At 36.2% G+C, this 19,593-nt stretch overlaps 1 protein-coding gene across 8 annotated transcripts in view; it reads right to left on the bottom strand.

The window, feature by feature from the left end:
* LOC139769533 (uncharacterized) overlaps positions 1 to 19,593 on the bottom strand; it is a 405,408-nt gene that overhangs the window by 166,320 nt on the left and 219,495 nt on the right. Inside the window, exon 1 of one of the 8 annotated variants that reach the window (XM_071700654.1) lies at positions 46 to 1,380. The exons of the other annotated variants lie outside the window; for them this stretch is intronic. Coding sequence (XP_071556755.1) covers positions 46 to 196 — 151 coding nt within the window. The 5' untranslated portion in view covers positions 197 to 1,380. Of the gene's footprint in view, positions 1 to 45; positions 1,381 to 19,593 lie in introns of those variants that run through there. 8 annotated transcript variants of the gene reach the window in all.

Genomic DNA, 19,593 nt, shown 5'->3' with positions numbered 1-19,593 from the left:
AGCGGCGCTCAAATAACAGTGCAAAATAAATTTAAAAAGTGGCACCTGATTTGTTGGCGGGTGTTGGCGTATGGGTGAGCGTAGCAGTCAACTTAGGTGGTTCTAGCTTCTGCGGGACGCTGTGTGCAGGTATCGGGCCCGGATTCGTCATGGTGGTCATCGTCGTAGGCATCATCAAGGTCGACATGGTCAGCATCTTTACGACGTGAAATTTGTCTCGCCGTGGTGAAAGTTGAAGGGCGCAATTTCGTCACGTGACCGAAATAAATTCTCGCGGGTGAGGGTGACACTGGACGCGCTACGCGATCGCGATCTCTATCAGTATCCTGTGATCCGTAATGCGATCGGATTTGGGGGAGAGATGATCAGCAATGCGTGCGGAGTAAATGGATCGCGAGTGCGCCGCGGAATTTCGTCAATGATCGATCGAAGGAACGAATATACGGTCGTGATTAAGAGGTGGATCGAGCACTGATGTTAGTGTCCCACGAATATGGCATCACTCGATTGGTGTTATTTGCGTATCCGCACTGCAACACGTTCGATATGTAGTCGTTCGTCCACGATAAAAGACGGTGTTGCTCATCGCATGTTATACGCCTCACGATCTATCGCGTCGTTATATAGATCGTCGCGGCTCTTCTTTCTCGCGTCATTACTTCACTCGTTGTCGCACTATCATGGATCTCGAATTTCAAGTAGCGGTTAACATTTGCCGCTGTCTCGGTTTTGCCGAACTTTTTCGTTCGACTTTTCTGGACGACAGAATGTCAGAGCAAGCAAACAGTGCTCTTGCAAAATTATGTTTGCGAAATCTATAAAAACTGCAGAAACTTCACAATTTCGAATTCAGTGTTCGGTAGTTTCCTCGTAAACATCGGAGCGCACAGTTCGCAAAACGATCATTTCAGCAATCAAGTTCGATGATCTTCCTATTTCTTCATTCACGTGCCTCCGGTGGTTGTAAATTTTTTTCTCGTTTCAACAATTTCCTCCCATTCTTTCACGTTGTTCGCGCACTACGGTTCATCTACGGGAAGGGCTGCGTTGAAGCGTGCTGGCGCACGCGGTACTGCGTGCGGTGGCGTCTGTGCGTGCGAAGCGTAGCGGCGCGCGTCGCGTTGTCAAATACGCGTGCCCTGAACTCCACGAATAAGCGTCACCGCGCGAGAAACTTATGTAGGACACAGCAAAACGAATAGATTTGTTCGATATCTGACGTTGCCGATGACGATCGTGCACGGGGGTATTCAACAAACAGTGGCAGCGGCGGCAACGTAGGTGGTCGCAACGACGGCGACGTCGTTCTCTACGCTCTCCACGCTACGCGCGTTACGTCACGTCCGGCCGAGCGTAGAGTCGGAACTCGTCTGGCGGGGTGAGCGCGAAGGGACGCCTGCCTTTGCCTGCCTGCCAGCCTGCCAGCCCTGGACGCCCGCCGTCGCGACGCCCAGAGGCGCCGGCGTTCCCGAGCGTCCGCGGAATCGCACGAGCTAAGACGCGAGCCAGCAGTCGCTCGTACGCCGCCACGCTGAGAGGGTTGTTCGATGCGGGAGCCAATGTAGCACTATACGATGATGCGTCTCGAATTATTAGCGATATTTTTCGCAATTTAATTTTTCACTGGCAATGCACGATGCTTTCGTCTAGATTAAACGTCAATCAATCTCCGGGTATTACTAGAGCATATTTTTTTGATATATTTCTTTTAAGCAAATGTCTATCAACTTTTAATTTTAACATCGGCAGTAATTTCCTTTTTTAAGTCAACCGAACAGATTTAAAATTTCCTTCTTTAATGTTGACGCGATATTAATAAAATTGCTGAAAATAAATCGACGTTAAACATTTTAAGATAATATATTGAGAGTATAATATTAGTTTAGATTTCTTCTTTTATCTTTATCGACTTTCTCTTTCTTTCTCAATATTTTTATTAATATGTTTAATTTTGTGATGACTTTTGTAGGTAAATTATAATTTTATATAAGAATTGTCTTTATTTATAATTGGTATTAAAGAAAGAAAACTTTAATCTGTAAAATTATTGATTGTTAAAACATAAAATTAATCTCTTTTTCTTTCTCTGATAATTTAAAATTTTTTATTACAAATGTTTTATTGGTAATAACAATAATACAAAATGCAGAGATATATTATAGATAAAAAAAATTGTATCAATCTGTTACAATGAGAAATTACATAAATCTGAGTTTTCATGTATTTGTTTAATAATTTAATATTAAACGTACAAGTAACTCGATTTGTTTAGGTACTCCAATTTTTCAATAAAACAGATTTTTCTTTAATATATAAAGATTATTTGTATATGAATATGAAACTAGGAGATCTGCTTTAACAATATCACTTTTGTAGTCTGACACATATTGCAAGATTCACAAGAACTGCAAAAATAATATAAACGTTTCTGAATATCTGTCATATTTAACTATATTACATTGTATGCATTGTCAATCATCATTGCATTCTTTGCATCAAATACTTTACATGATTTGGAGTACTATATATAATTTTACAATGAAACTGTTTTTTTTACAAGAGACTGTTACAAATAAACATACTCATCTTTAAAAAGATATAAATTGGTTAAAATATGCTGCAATGCTTTACGCTTAATAAACTATTTTAAAATTTATGAACGTGACGAAAATATATTTTGAAAAATATCTAACATATAAAAACATGAATAATAAACTAACTGATGGTGTTTTTGGTTTTTAAAACTGATAAATTATTTTAAAAAATTTAGCTAAGATTACATTTTGCGTTCAAATAACTACATATATATATATGTAAATGTGCAATAATGTTATCTTATGTATATTTATAAAATGTTACATAACATTACAATAAAAGTAATCTTTTTCGTTAATTAAATACCTATTAAGTTGTGAAGTCTATTTACAATATTATAGTTTTTTAAAGTACATGTAAATATATTTTGTAAATGTCTCATTCATCAATTAATAAAAAATATACTTTAATTGTTATAAATGCATTTATAGCATAAATAATAAAATAAATATATACTAGAGTAATTGTATCACACAATCTATACTATTTCATTTTGCTCAAGTTCTTATAAAGCTAATTTGTAGAAATGTTTTTTGCATTTCTTGCATTTAATCTTGAAAGTAGAAAAAAATAAAAACAAATAAAGAAATAATTATATTAAAGTAATAGAGTTCGTTTTAGTCTTCAATATTCCGACAATTTCAAAACAAATTCCTTTCTCTTCCTGCAAAGCTATGTGCTCAATATCTCTATTACGTTTGAAATGGAATAGCGTCTGACCTAATGCGACCCGTATCTACTGATCCATTAAGTGGCGCCACTCGCTGGTAGCAGATCGAACTAGGGTGATTGCGATGCTAAGCTCCGTCCAAATACCGAAAGGATTCCCCTGCCGTTTTCGGTAACATTGATGCAGGGCAAAGACAGGAGTTGCGTTTATCTTATTGAGAGCTTCTCGATTGAAGTTGTAAGGAGGAACGAAGTTTATATTACGAGTTTATATTACCTGTGGTCCTTATGAACATAAAATAACTTTGTCTGATGCTTTGATCGAGAAATGAGGATCTCGAGAAAAAAATCACAGAAATATTATAGGTACAAATTTGTGATAATTGCATTCCAGATGTCTTATTGTATAAATGTACTATAACACTACTAAAATATCTCGATAATTAATAATTATCAATTTATATGCGAATAAATATTAGTATACGCACATACACATTATGCGCAGACTAACATTTACGTAAAAAAATATTTTTGCAATTAATTGTAGAGGCTGTTATTTTTGCTAGTTGATAATTAGACGATATTCATTAAGCTTCGAAATTACAGTTTATTGGCGTTTACATTTCGTATTTGCGACGTAGCCGTTCGAATCAATTGATATACGCAAGAGGTAATTTCATGTTTTCATGCATGGTCTAAAATGACATTTGTGGTATTAATGAAAAGTTTCGAAATGCTTCATATAACGAAGCTTTAAAACATCGTGCACATTGATATCATCCTGTATTTAATCTCTGGTATTGTCGCTAATTACAGAGTTAACCGTTCTGTAATTTGGCGCAAACGCGCGATGCGCTTTATTCATGTAATTTCATAATAAATAGAAACAAGTGAAATCATAAAGCATATTATCATGTGATTAAATGGAAAGTCAATGTTTAGTCTCCGTAATTTTAATATCAAATTACAATGCCTGTAAGCCATTAATACACTTACTTAATTTGCTGAATTTGAAAATTTTCTTTTACATACGATTATTTATGTTTAAGTTCTTTAGATATCTAATATAAACTACTTCTCCTACTTTTTCACTTTTAGTTTTTCACAAATTTCTATATTGGCTAACGAAAAGTAACGCATCTTACTCTCTAAAATTCTTCTATAACATATTTAGAAATTTGTAAATGATAATTAACTCACGATTGATTTTTATGGTACATGATTTCATGCTTCATAATATCAGAAGATACAAAACTAATTATTCTTTATAAGTTTATGAAACAAAACTTCAGTTTTCCATGCAAACTACTTTTAATTAATCGAATTTAAATCTGAAAAAGATAATAATCCTGCGCTTTCAGCATCGATGTAGGAAAATGCCATGAGGAGTGAAACCTTGGTGGCTTGCAGACGAGCTTGGCTCATGTTCAAGCTTATAAATAATTCCGTTTGTGGCCGCAATCGCAGTACTCGCCGACTGTAAGGCATAGGGGACAAAGTGACATGCGGAACGCATGGTGACGCGATACTGAGCACAGGGAATCTATGAACTATTGGCATGAGACATTGCCAAAAAGAAATCTACACCAACCGATATTTACTGCGACACAGATTTTGCTGCTACTTTATTGCAACAATGACGCAATTTTTTATTAATCCTTTCCATGCAAGATGTTCTTGTTACATTGTAAATTGTATATTTTTCCTTTGACTGAAAAAGACTTTTAACATATTATAAATTATAAAGAATATCTCGTTATCTATTTTAAATTTATAAGTTGCCTTTTGTTTTTATTTGCTTACTTTGAATTTACTTTAAAATAAATTGACCTAAACACCGAGTTGGGATCTGGTGTAGGTATAGGTATATCTACACGACAAAATACGTTAACTTGTACTAAGTTGCTTAGGTAAAACAGCGGGATATTGTATAAGATATCTCAATAAAGATTATATTATTATCGTCCTTATTACTACACCCACGAAGAATATTAATCTAAAGCATGTTACGTTGCGTTAGACAAGATTTCTAATTATCTTGAAATAACGAAGAACCTGATATAATAGCGTAAAGACGGTGGATACAGTTTTTTCGCCTTTTTCATATATTCTTAAGATTACAACTTCACGTCCTTTTCATTTTGCGATATTCGCGAGATTACGGCAGGGTTAACCGAGTTGATTGCAGATAACATCGCAGAAGCACAACAATGTGGCCTGAGCGATTTTTATTTTCCGCACATTAGTTCAAATTCCATCATAAATTGGCTCTTTCACGGAAGAAAGACCGTAGATGGGGCTTCAAAATGAAGCGAGAACCGATGGGGAAACGTAAAGTTCCGTGATGGAGGGAGCTAGGAGCGTGAGACGAGAGGGCCGAGCTTACACACAGATAGAAGATAGAAGGATGGAGGATGAGCCTCGGGCGATTCGCTCGACATCGCTATGTTGCAGTAATTGCAGCTAATTAAGAGCTTGAACTCTCTCGTCTCTCCCTCCCTCTCCCCCCTCTCTCTTTCTCTTTCTCTCTTGTCTCTGTCCTAGGGCCCGTGCCGGGCCTTCTCCAAAGGGCACGTGGTAACCTCTGTGTGCTACGTCTTTCTATCTGTCTAACCGCCGCCGTCTTGTCTACCATCTACCGCCGGAAACAGTACATCAAAGTGCCGCTCTACCAACTACCGCGATCAACGAAGAGAATGTTTTGCAAGAACGGACAAATATCGTTTCTTCTTCGACCCTTTTAGGATAACGACTAATATAATTGCCACCGTGTCTAATTACCAGTGAGATACTGTCGAATACATTATTGTAGGACAGATACCTTGCACGTGCAACGATTGAGATTAACTACTTTGGAAAGCGCTTCTGTCTGAACCCAATATACATAACAAGTGACTAACCGTATAATAGTGCAGCCGCGGCGGTGAAATGATAGTGAAGTTTATTCAATGTATTCAATGCAAGAAACATTAAAAGCTTGATTAGACGTTACAATTGATTTGCTTTAATTTAAATTGTTTTCTAGCATTAGAAATAATTGTTTTCTTTTATTCTGATATTTAAAATGTTTTATATACTTGATGTTTACTGTTATTATGCTATCAAAGCATGAGGTTATTATATGATTTTTAGTTTGTAAATACTGTACACAAAATATACTATATCAAAATTTACGATAAATTTCAGTGTTAATTAGTATTTAACAAACATAAAAGTAATAATCGTTAGCAGTTTTTGAATATTTATATTAGACTAATTTAAAATTCATGGATTCTGAGAAGATAATTTTGTATTTTGCGCTTGACATAAAAATAACGCGCTTTATTTGTGGCACCTGACAGTCGTTCATATAAAAAACGCACGTTTTCTACGGTAAAATACGTAGGTGTATGCAGATCAAAATAAAAAGCGCAGTAATATATGTGGATATTTTTGTGTCAGAGGCCAAAAATCTAGGTAGAGCAATCTCATCATAATACTTTTTTATGGAAAGATATAAATAAATGTAAAAATAATAAAAACTTTAACCTATATACTATATTTATCTACGTTTTCATAAATTCGCGTAATCTTTCTTTTTTTAGTCGATTATTATAATCGTATAACCCCGAATTATCAAAGGTATTACTTTGCATTCTATACCAACGTCTAAAAATGTAGCGAAAAATCTTGAGTTTATAATTATTGCTAAAATCAAATTAGATCAATTTATCAAAACTTCGACTTACAATTAGAGTAAACTTAAAGAAATACACAATTTTTTTAGAGAATAGAATTTAGAGAATAAAAAAGAGAGATAGCATATATATATTCCGATTAATACACTATATATTTATAGATTCAAAAACGAAGCTTTGATTAGTCATTAGTAAACGGTTCTTACTAATTGCCAAAAATAATATTCGCGAGTACGTCATTCATCATTGTGCAAGCATCTGTAATATCGATTATAGATGGTGACATTCCCAGATGTCTAATGGTTGTATTGCGCGATATGTCCCATGGTTATAGTAGCTTAACAAGTCAGCCTCTTCGAGTCGGGATATTGTCTCCCAGAGTTTCGCCGTCGTTACCACGCTCGCTTACGTTTGATCGATGACTCCTCCATCGGGCTGATAGACGACATCGGTTACAACTTGCCTTGTAGTAGACGCAGGAAGTTCATACGTCTATTGCGCGTACACACATCTGTCAGCCTCAAGATTAACGGGACAGCTTGTCCACGTGGTTATCCATATTGGAACGTGTACGAAAATTTATGGACGATAATTCTAATCGTTTTATTTTGCAAGATGAGTAACTTGTTGTAAATTACGCTCATTTTTTTTAAATTTGCATAAGAATTACTGAAAAGTCAAGAAGAAATAAATCATATGGACATATTAGATGTTAAATGTAATGTGACTTATTCCTTTTACTAGATTTCACAATGTTATATAGTTAAATTTAAAACTAAGTCAAATATTATAGATAGTAAAAAGTATATTTTATAAGATATATCTAATGGAAGTATAACTTCTATTATTACTGAAATCTGATAATGTCTTTTTATATATAGTTACTGGAAATGTAATACAGCCTTTCTTGCTGCATTAGGTACATATTATACTAATTAAAAGGAAGAAGTCTAAAGTCCGTCTACGAAGTAATAAGTTCACGTTGTGCGTGTTGAATTTTTCGTGCTTCGTACACTCGCCGCGTCGTTTTCTCTTGAAAGTTCGTGTCCACATAGTAAAGAGAACGAGATATTATGTAATTGTAACTTTGCGTGATGCTATAATACACTTAAAATAATTTTGCATATTTTCTTAAGTACTGATATACACATACATATACTACAATTGTGTTCGTTTTCTTATCATATCTTGCTCGATATAGCACGCTGTGCGTAAATATATACATATATATATACATATTTACATAAAGCGACTATCAATATGTACTGAGGGAAAAAGTCAACGCATGCAATTTACTCCGCAAATAAAAAATGTTTGAGAACAGTTAACAAGCAAAAATTAATTTCGAGAAATTAATCTGAGTGTAATATCAGTAAACAAAAGAAATCTTCTTCGTTACAACAGTAACAGTTCTAATTCTTTTACTTTTTACGTAGTATATATCTCATACATGAAAATACTGGATAACTGATTTGCATTTACTATCTAAGTTTAACAATTAGGAATTTTGCAATTATGAAGGAGCGATATAACAGTCTTTCGTGACTAGAAGCCTTGTGTCCTTTGTAAGAAAATTTCAAACGAATTATCGGATTTCCGTGCACGTATAAGTAAAGACGTGCACGCATAGATGCGCCATCACGACTAAGATGATATAGTGATCCATCTAGCAAGTAGTTGGGACAACTTAGTTCTCGTGCGTGCGAGAGTTTCCGTGTCTCTGTCGCTCTTCCCTTCTCCCGTGGGTGTCTATTCTCGCATGTACATGAGCATACACACTAATGTGGACAGATACAAACATTCATATATATACATATACACACTTTCCCGTGACGTACAACCCTGTTCGTGGGGTAGACAGCGGCTAATCTACGTGTACGAAACCATTTAATACACAGCAGACAAAGGTGGACTCCCAACGCGCGCACGCATACGTGTGCCCGGTTTCGAAGATGTGCTCGTGTATCTATAGAGAGGAAAGAGAGAGAGAGAGATAGAGAGAGAGAAAATGGTAGCAAGATAGGAAGCAGTCAATAATTCACGCATTACTCTCGGTTATTATGCTACTGTGGCCGTGTGGTCGGCGATTCGGCTTTACATTCGCTTTACCAACCATAGTATCGGCCGAATCGCGCATACGCTGATTTACTAATTCGTAACCGCGCACCACGTCCGATAGAACTCTAGCAACTTATTCATAGAAACTCACAAGCAACGCGTTCTTTCCCTGCGCGCCCTCCCGCCCGCGTCGTTCGATTTACGCTCTCTCGCGGAATGCCTGCCGCGAGAGTGGTCCTTGCAGGTATACCATTTCGAATTGTTGCGCGTACGTATCTGCATGATAATGGAGCACGCGGATACCTCTTGGCTGCGATCGCATCTTCGGGCGGCGCGGTAATTTCCAGCCGTGCGCAACGTCGAGATGAAACATTAGACATTTCGAGCTAGTCGCAGCTAAAATCGCATCGCTAAACGGAACTTGCGTCGCTCAAAACGCTTCTTGATTCGTTTGTATCTGGTCTTCCGCTTTAGCTTTCGCTCGGTCGCATCAACACTATGTAATAGAGAAGATAGATGACGATCCATTTTCTAACGATCGCCCACGTATATGTTACAAACGACTTTAACCAGCAGATTAATCAACGTACTGGAGTATCTTGACACTTGTGTGATTGTGCTAAACGAAAGATAAATGTTGCTTAATAACCAACTTTATGCAAATGTGTGTTATCTTTTCGCAAATTTATATGTAAGTTTAGTAAATTTGTACAATTCTTAATTACAGTATTCTCACCGTACTCTTTTATGTAATTTTCTATTGTGCACTGTTAAAATGTTATTGTTTGCACACCGTTGAGAAAAATCTCCGCTTATAACCATCGACTGTGATGAAAGAGATACTTGTCTATGCTACCTTCTATGTTAAGAGCTGATCCATGAAAAATTAAAACATGTCTTGCCGCTATTATTTACCTTACTGTGACAGTAGAGAAGAATAAAGCAGCAACGGAAAAAGAAAGATCACTTTTTACTACGTCTGAGCAGAAACTCTGGCCTGTTTGTCTTACGCTAATTAACTGAACATGAAATATTTTCCACAGACGCCTGGGGTCTTTTAGGTCGCAAGTCAGGGAAGAAAGAAAATAGCACATGGAAAGGAGACTAAGTTGGGGAGTTCCTTCTATTCAGCATTTTTTCGGCATTTTGTCAATTTTTCTCTTCTGCAATATAAATTATTAGAATTACTAGAATATAAATTATGAATAAACAAATAGGCGAATTAACAGTTAAAAATTTGTTATGTTAAATTAAGCTTTTTTTTAGTAATGGCAAACGCAAGAGAGTTCTTAACTTCAATATTCCAATAAAAATACTTTTCGTGCCTAACAAGTTTGCAATCTAATTAACTAATTTATTTTTTGTGGATAAATTCTACAAGTGTTTCGATGTTTTTAATATCAAAAAGTTTTTTTTTTAATATGTCGAAAGATGTACAAGACTCCTTGATCACTTCTGAAAGCAAGTGTTTGAAATCAGAATGGTTATATTACCATTTTCTTAAGATTATTCTGTTTCCATTGTACGACAAGTTCCGTACTTGAAATTCATCGTGTAATAATCTACATTTTATATTAAAATAATAGCTCATCGAGGTTCCGTTTGATAATGGATCTTGCAAGATAAATAATGTCAAGTCCTTCACTGTGTTTTAGGATCATTATAACGGAGGAAAGAAAGAAAAGACGGAGATCGTTGCAAGCGACGAAGGAGAAAAAGAATCGCGTTCCATAAGTACGTACGTAACCGGGAATTCATTTTCTCTTAAAACGTCGGCGGGTTCCTTTCATTATAAATGTTATTAAACGCCGGAGGTCCTTTAGACTTAGCGGTGTTCAACATTTGAAGCGTCGAAGTTTTTTCTGCTCCCTTTTGTGAGCTTTTCGTCGCAGCTCCCTCTTCCTGACTGACCTGCGTCTTTTCCAAGTGTCGCCCTTACCGCTCTCCATCCACTAAAAGTAGCTTCATGCGGAACGTTTGTCTTGATAAAGTTGCAATCTCGTGCGATTCGAAGTTTTCTGGTTCGTGCGGCACAGTTTTGCAATGGCAGTTTCGAAAAATACAGCCGTATACTTGGATTATGTGTGGACATACGACCGTGACGTACGTATAAAACGACAGTAGAGATCGTGTACTGATGTTCGTAAGATTTACTTCGTGCCTTTACATTTGATGCTTCTAATTAACCCGGTAACGCGATAATAACAATTATCCGAGTACGAAGTTTCTACGGAAGTTGCTTCATAGCTCGCCGCTTTGCTGTATGTGTGTATGCATATGTATCTTTTATACATATGTATACTCGGTCACGTGTGCACCTGTGAACTCTGGCATATACTTGTTCGGTAACGTTTGACGTGACGGCATCGCGCCGCATATGTTTCTCGTAACAACCCTCGCCTATCATCCGTAGGTAGTAAATTTAGGTTTATCCGGGGTATCCACGAGACGTTGTTAGTGTGAGAGTTAAACGTCGCCTCGTTCTCTGGTTATGTAACCAACTTTGCTGAGGTCGTAGTTAGAATTACTTTCGTAGTAAAGTAACAGTTTGATTAATGAAAATGCCGCATCGATTTCAACTGATGAAAATTAACAGTGATAAAATAAAACTTTATTTTCTTCTAAATCTTCTTCTAAAAGAAGAAAAGCTATTAATAATAATAAAATTTGTTTTCTTCGTTCAAAAAAATCAGTATATTACGTTATTCATATGTCTATCAAAGAAATATTATTTCCATTTATAAATTCGTCTCTCTAATCAAATGAATCAAATCTAACATAAAGTACGTTTATTTAAAACTAACTGTGATTATTTTGAAGGATATGCCAAGTTCTAATAATTTTCAATTTTAAAGTTAAATGATACAATTATTAAATTATATGTACCTAACTCTGAATATTGTCAAAGGTATAATATACACGAGTATGTAAAATATGCTCGATAACACGATTCATTCCAAGAAGTGAAGTCTAAGGCACTACGATTTTTGCCGTTGCTAGCTTGTAACGTCAGCGTACGTCAGCGTACCTGTCCGTGGAAATCGTACTTTCGTCTGGGTTCTGGTTTTGCTCATGGGCGCGAGGAAACGAAACAGAGGAACCGACAATTTACTGCCTTTCCTTCCTAGAAAAGGTCCGGCTAAATAAGAGAGCTTGGGGTCTTATTAGCAGATGATGGGAACGACGCTATTCCCTCCCTCCACGCTTCCCCAGGAAACAACGCTGCCTCGAGTTAACGGAACAGAGACGCAGAAAGACGCCGGTGGATGAAAGTAGTTTGTCAACCCAGGGCTTGTTCTCGGTCCAAGCGAACCTAATTAAAGCTGTACACTTTTCTTTCATTACAGCTTCTCTATTCGCTAAACCCTTTTAACTTTAACATTTATCTTCTTTTTATGGTAAATGGCCCATGCGATATGTGCTATTCATCATTTATAAGCCATTAATATTTACACTTCCTGCTCATTCTTATTTTTTGTATATTTGAAATCTTCACGATGACATCGAATAATTCTTTCTCTTCTTTCTCTCATATTTTGTACTTTATTTTTATAAATAATATTTATTGCAAATTAATAAATTTTGATAAGTATTTTAATTTTTTCGAAAAATTTTATTAATTTTAAAGGTTGCTTCAAGAATAAGCTTTAATGTTATTCTTTTAAATATTCATTATGCGAAAATGTTAAAAAAGTTATTATTTTATGTAAACTAATAATCATTTTACTGGATGGCAATACCTAGAAATTTAATAGCTTTTTTGTACCTTTTGCGCGATAAACACGGCACATAGAATAGGAAAAAGAAGGTGGCAGTGGTCAAAAGCATCTTGTTGGTCCGCTCGATAGCATTTCTTCGCGGAGAAGTGGCTTCATGCTCCATGTACGAAGAACGTAAACGTATCCCTGACACGGGGTTTCAACTAGGAATTCTGCGCTTGCTTCGATACGGTTCGCTCGCCCGTACGTTCCACAACTGAGTCCCAGCTTTTGGGTGAATTAGCAACCGCGCGGCTAGCGCTATACTTGAGCAGTCGTGTAATCTCGCGTATAGGCTGTCCCTTTCATAAACGCGCCAGGGCATTGTCGGTTGCACACGAATGCCTGGGTACCCAGTGGTTACGGTAATGAAATTGCTACGCTACCCCTACAGCTGATATTATTCCGCTCCCAACAGGAATGGCCATTGCGTCGGTTGGTTTAGGGACCGGCCGAGTGATATTTCGCGAAGTTTCCTCGAGCTATTCGCAAGCTTTCTCCCATTAAGCAGCGTAATGTCCGCTCTCTCTACCTGATAGACATGTCGTATCCTACAGCCGAACATGCGCGATAGTCGTCCGAACTACTTACAGTAACACTATCGATTGAGTGTCATTAAAAAAGATTATTTTGCCACTCTCATTTCGGTGGATTATATTAAAGTTGACAATTCGCGAAGGAGGAGAAAATCAGAGGAGAGTGCAATTGTAATTCAACTACAATTTATCTAACACCAGATAAATGTGAGTTTAGAAAAGCGCTTGCTTAAAATAAGCACCTCACGATTAATATTGTAAAAGCTAGTAAAAATTATATATATAAATAATATATTGTTCTTTCGCTGCTTCGTAATTTAAACAAATCACGAGTATAGTGTTTGATTCGGTTTAAAGTGATCAATATACAAGAAATATAATTTTATAAATTTAAATTTTTTTTTTAACAAACGCATAACATTTTTTATCACAAAAATAGCAAGTCATGTACGATAGATGTCATTTTTTTACAATTTTCTTTCCACAATTAGTCGACCAGCATTGTGAAATTTAATTAATGCTATTTTAGACATCGCTTCAATGGATTATTCTATATTTTTGTGAATATATAATTCGGTATAGAAAGTTTATATCGCGTCATAAAGCAGTTCCTATTTATTTTAAATTCTGTGAGTGAAATGAGTAATGTTGAAATATTATGCTTTATATAAAACAGCAAGCGGCGTAATATAGGATTGAAAGTATAAATTACGGGGAAATTTGTAAATGAATCATTTGAAACTGAAATATGAGCGTAAGCTGGCTACGGCCGCGCAGTGAACATTCCAGTTCTGTGCCTGCGTAGTCAATATTTACCTGGCAAACGCCGTGCAATGAATTCGTGCAGTCTGTGCGAAATGACGTTTTATGTTATGTTTACATTTTCATTATTTATTTTACGTGGTATCAGCTGTTCACCACGTAGAACTATTTAACGTAATTCAATGAAAGGCGACCTTTGACTTGGCCGTTTAGACGGATAAGCTTAATACTTAATACAGAATCGTAACATACCCGTCTTAGTTAAAACGTCAGTATAACAAAAAGTTTCATGCCTTTGTATTATGCTATTTTTAAATATTCAAAAAATATTTGTAATTAAGTTAAATATTTCAATATAAGTATAATATTGTAATGTAATTTGTACTTAAAGATATAGGCATATAATTCTGACCACCTTACGTCTTATAATGCAAATAATAAAAGGATAATGTTTCACCCGTGTTATTTCATTAGTGACGCTCAAAACTGATTTCATTAAATAATGTGGTAGACGTAACGCGAGTTATCGCTACGTTTACTAGCGCGATCGCTGTTTTAATTATAGCGGTCAAGCAATATTACCGAAACATACCGTATATCCTATGCAAACGAACGCGTCAAACGGAACGCAGATTATCCTTGGCGTTTAAATGTAATCGCCCTACCTAGCGATGATCGTGCGGGTCCGGATTAGTTCTTCGATTAAGCTTAACGCAGTCGCATATCACTCAGAATGTCTTCTGGTGGTAACGACGATTTTATACAGGGTGCAAGACGGAATCGAACGGAGGATTACTATTCGAAGGAAATCAGCAACGACTGTGAGGAAGTGAGAGCCACTGGCTTCTCTCGGTAGCAGTTCAATTACCGTTACCACGCTAACGACTGTGCCAGAGGGCCGATAATGTCGCGATACGGGTCAGATACTGGCCGCGGTTCCTTTATGCTAACGAATGCTTACACATCGAGAGCCTTTACATAGACGATCATATATTGTATGCCAAAGATAGTGGAGAAATTACCTGAAAATGGTGATCTTTGGCACATTGTAGTAGTAACCTTTACCCGAGATATTTTGCTGAGATTAGAAATACGTATGTTATGAAACTAAAAGCAATATAGCATCTTAAATACCAGAAGAATTATACATTGTGAAAAATAATTGTAAAAATGTTACATTACACTTCTTTCTTAAGAGAATTTCGATTTAATCTATTTACATTTATCTCACATTTGCTCGACATATCCAAATTTCAAATACTATTATTTATCTAATGTACAGTTATTGAAAAATATGCAAAAGTATTTTTAATTTATAACGCGTTTTAATTACATTATTTCACAAAAAAGAGTAATTTTTTAAAATAATTTGTAGTATAACATTGTACGAGAGAGACTTCGACAAAAAGCGGAGCTAGCGTATCCATAAACATGAAGAATATGTGAGGTATATTTTAAGAGTAAATTCCTCAGTTTCTTAATGGTAAACTTTCTTTTATATAACTGTTCTCTATATATAAAAAGTGAGGCTTTCTCGAGGGAACCTTCACAATTTATATTAATGGAATGAATGCGTGAAGGTACTGTAAACCGTGTGAAAATATGTCGACCTGAAAGAACACGACAATTTATGGAATATTTAAATTTTTAGTTCCAAGTTTGAAGTTGCAAGTTTTAAAGTATGTAAGTCATTTTAAGCTCAGTTAATTATTAATCACTTTTAAAATATGACCGGCGAATGGTGTCGTTATAATTATCTCAGAAAAGAAAGTACGTCTGTTTTATTAATGTCGACATATTTGACGACGGAAGCATTTTTGATTTCGAATTCATTCACCCTATAAAATTAATTAAACTCATTTAATTAATTCCTGGAACGGCATGTTTAGAAAAAAAAACATTAATATTTCTCGCGCACGAATACAAAAGAATGTTCCGAGGGAAAATGAACGACTTCGTGGACAGAATATTCAAGATTACCGGCGACACGCACGCGTCGAGGAGCAAACGAATGAACGAGCGATCCGATCTCCATGGCGTAAAGAGAACGGTAACGAAAAAACTCCGAGTGCGAGCTGACGGAGCAAAGTAGTACCCCGCCGAAATGCACCATTGTGCGAGTCCCGTAGCCCGACGCTTCGTGCAGCTATTACCGCGATAATATCTCGGACGGTGCAGCACAAAATGCCCAATTAGGTATGAAGAGCGCGAAAAAAGGACAAGTCGACTAGCGAGAAAAAGGGGATGAAATAGAAGTGAGAGGTGAGGGGGTGCGACAGTGAGAGATAGAGAGCGGTGGCGGGTTATATCCGAATGGGCAAACGGCAGTCGCCCGAAAGGCGGTGGGGAGGAAGCGGATCGTATATGGGAAAAACGCGCTGGTAAAAGGAAGAAAGGGTGCAAGGGGAATGAGGGTGCAGCGTGGGTAGGTAGGTAGGTAGGTAGAAGAGGTAGCGCACCCCCTTCTCCTGCCGGCAACCGTCAGAAGGTGAGAGTGGGCTAGTCAGGGGGTTTTGCGCAATGCGCCCGCTGCCGCTGCAGTGGAGTTTATTCCTGATCTCTGCGTACGTTCCTCTCTGTTTGCACGCCATTATATGTCACAGGCTGTTGCAGTTGGCAACTTTTTATGTATGGGCAGCGTTGCCGTGATCCCCGTGACTGCGAACGCGCGCAGGGTGAAATAAGATTGCCGACTTGGTCGCTTCTTCCCCCGACTTCTTTGTTCCCCAAGCGAATGATCACGATTGACTTATGCGCGACATATATAAGTTGCGAGACGAACGTACCATTTATAACTTGTATACGCGACCTGAAGACGATCGAAAAATAACTCTTGCATCAACGTTTTCTAAATCGTAGATCGACTATTGCAGAACAGGCGGCACTCTACCTACCACGCGTCGATCTCACTGAGAAAGGGCTATCCTACCGCCGTTTACATCGAGTTTATTGTCTCGCGGTGGCATTGTTATTCATATTAGAAAGTAAGTTATTAATGATCCGTTTTCTCTCTTCATTTCCGCCCACGTGCCGTCGCAATTATACAGAAACTGTTAATGTAAATGCTCGGTTAATGAATCAAATAGATTATATAATTCTCGCTTAATTTATTATTATGATGTATTGCCTATTGGCATGTTACGTTATGTTAGTTGTATAAATTAAAAATGACAGCTTTTTGTCAGATCAAGCTTACACAAAATAACCGAATACAAAATCTATAAATCATGATTTAACCTATTATTTAAAAAAATGTTTTGTCACTAATATAAAAGTTATACTTTTAATAGTTATACTTTAAACTTGTTTAATAAATAAATAAATTATTAATTATCGTGCACCGATAAATATACAATATATTTATTTAGTAGTATTATATAATGATATATAGTATCTCACTAAAGATGCGATTTACGTTTGCATACTATTTATATTACGGTACAGTGCTAAATGCGTAACGTCAGAATTACAAATTTCGCAAAGATATTTATGGCGTGCAACATGCGAAAATACATTGCTGCGGTATCGCATGATCGAATATGCATTTACTCGGCTTTTAATATGACGTCTTTTCCATTATTAGACGGCACTCTAAAATATCGTTTCGAACGTGACTTTTCACCTCAAAAGTAGCTAGAAGTAGCTTCCAACACCTGGTATAAGTTTCTTCCGTCGAAATTCTAAACCACTTGAAAGATGAGAAATTCAATCGATTGCTATTGATGTGCTTTGAATGCCTTGAAGAAGTACATAGATGTATAAGTACATGGATCTCGGCTGCAAAGTTTGATGATCGAATATCAGAATTGTGCAATAAAAAATGCTTAAATATGCTGCTGTTCAGATGCGTTTTTATGCAAAAGCATTTATTATTCTTTTAAGAAAACAATATCTTTATCACTATGTAACATACTCTTTATAAATGTGTATAAAATTTAAAAAAATTATTTTTTATTATATTTAATATTTTATTCCAATTTGTTAAACACATACATGCATATTAAATTAACGAGTACCTAACAAAGAAAAATGAATTTTGAAAGTCAAACTCAATTAGTTATACGTGAGAGTTAACACCATGTAACATTTAATTAATATACTTTAATTATAAATTGTTCATTTTTTAGCTCTACTTTGAGCCATATCTTTAGCAACGCGGTGATAGATAAATTAAATAATCTCAAGCTGTCCGACGAGCATAAAGTGAGTATTTAAAAACTAAATACATAAAAAGTCAAAGTCTAACAAAATATTCGGACTAGAAATGAAAATTGAGACTGACCGGCAAAGAAAAGTGAAATCCACTCATCAAATTAAGTCCAGAGAATGTGAGATTGACAAACTGAAGCCTTGAGAAAGACAACGGAAACAGTTTCCTACGAATATTGGCAGAATTTTTCTGGTAGGTTTTCTCTTGAAAATTACACGTGGCTTTGTACATTCAATTTTTAAATACTCACCTTATGCTCGTCGGAGATTATTTAATTTATCTATCATTGCGTTGTTGAAAATGGCTCAAAGTAGAGCCGCAATATGATTTATAATCTATATTAAGTTATTAATTAAATGTCATATAGTGTTAACTTATGCACAACTAACCGCGTTTGACTCTCAAAGTCCCCTTTTTCTTGCCACTCGTTAATTTTAATATCGAGAGTTCTTAGTTATTTACTTATTTATTTACATATTAAATTATTATCAAAATTATTTAAACTATTAAGTGACTTTAATTACGTTAGTCATCATTATACCTACATATATCATTATTGTATAAAGAAATATCATAATAATAGACTGTAATTACTTAATTTAATATATTTTGTTGCAGATAATTTAATATATTTACGATAAAATTTGTTTATTATATGTTATATTGATCGTTATTAATTAAATTACTTATTATAAAGGTTGTTTATTGTTGATTACTATTACATTTTACATGAGGCTTCCGATTGTTAACGCAAGTAAAATAAACAAAAGCACTAAGTAATTAGCACGTGCGCATGCACCAAAACTTTCTGCACATAAATTATGACCTTCCACTCTTCCAACCACACATTTGGCAAGCGCCGCCTCTTTTGCGCCATTCTGCCGACGATACAAAACTGTTAGCCATGATATTCGTAATGTGCGCTGCCGCGGAAAAATGTCCGACGCATCCGAATTAATACACCGAGCCGTCAAAAAATAAACTGCTAGAAGCAGAGGATGTTGCGCGCAGCATGCGAATGTTGCGCAAGTGGAGAGAAGTATTTTTATTCTCGCCACAAAGCTGTTTCCGCGGAACGTAACCAGCGGACTAAAGTCCATCAAACGCAATCCCGGTCGGGCGTTTTAAAAAGATTATTCGAACGGGAGAAACAACTCACGGGAAAGCGAAATGGAAAAGTCGCCTTTCGCATTATCTGTTGACAATTCATTATTGGATTCGATACACCCGCTTTCGAATTCCAATAGCGGAAAAGTTTCCTGCGCCGCGTACCGTGTCTGTACGTATTGTATCAACAAACAAACACGCAAACATACGGCAGCGTACCG

Source organism: Temnothorax nylanderi, unplaced genomic scaffold (genome assembly GCF_030848795.1).
Source record: "Temnothorax nylanderi isolate EJ_2023f unplaced genomic scaffold, tnyl_v1.0 TNYL_tig0023_pilon, whole genome shotgun sequence".
NCBI lineage: Eukaryota > Metazoa > Arthropoda > Insecta > Hymenoptera > Formicidae > Temnothorax > Temnothorax nylanderi.
Note: the sequence above shows the minus strand (reverse complement) of the source record. Positions and strands in the feature narration are given on the sequence as shown.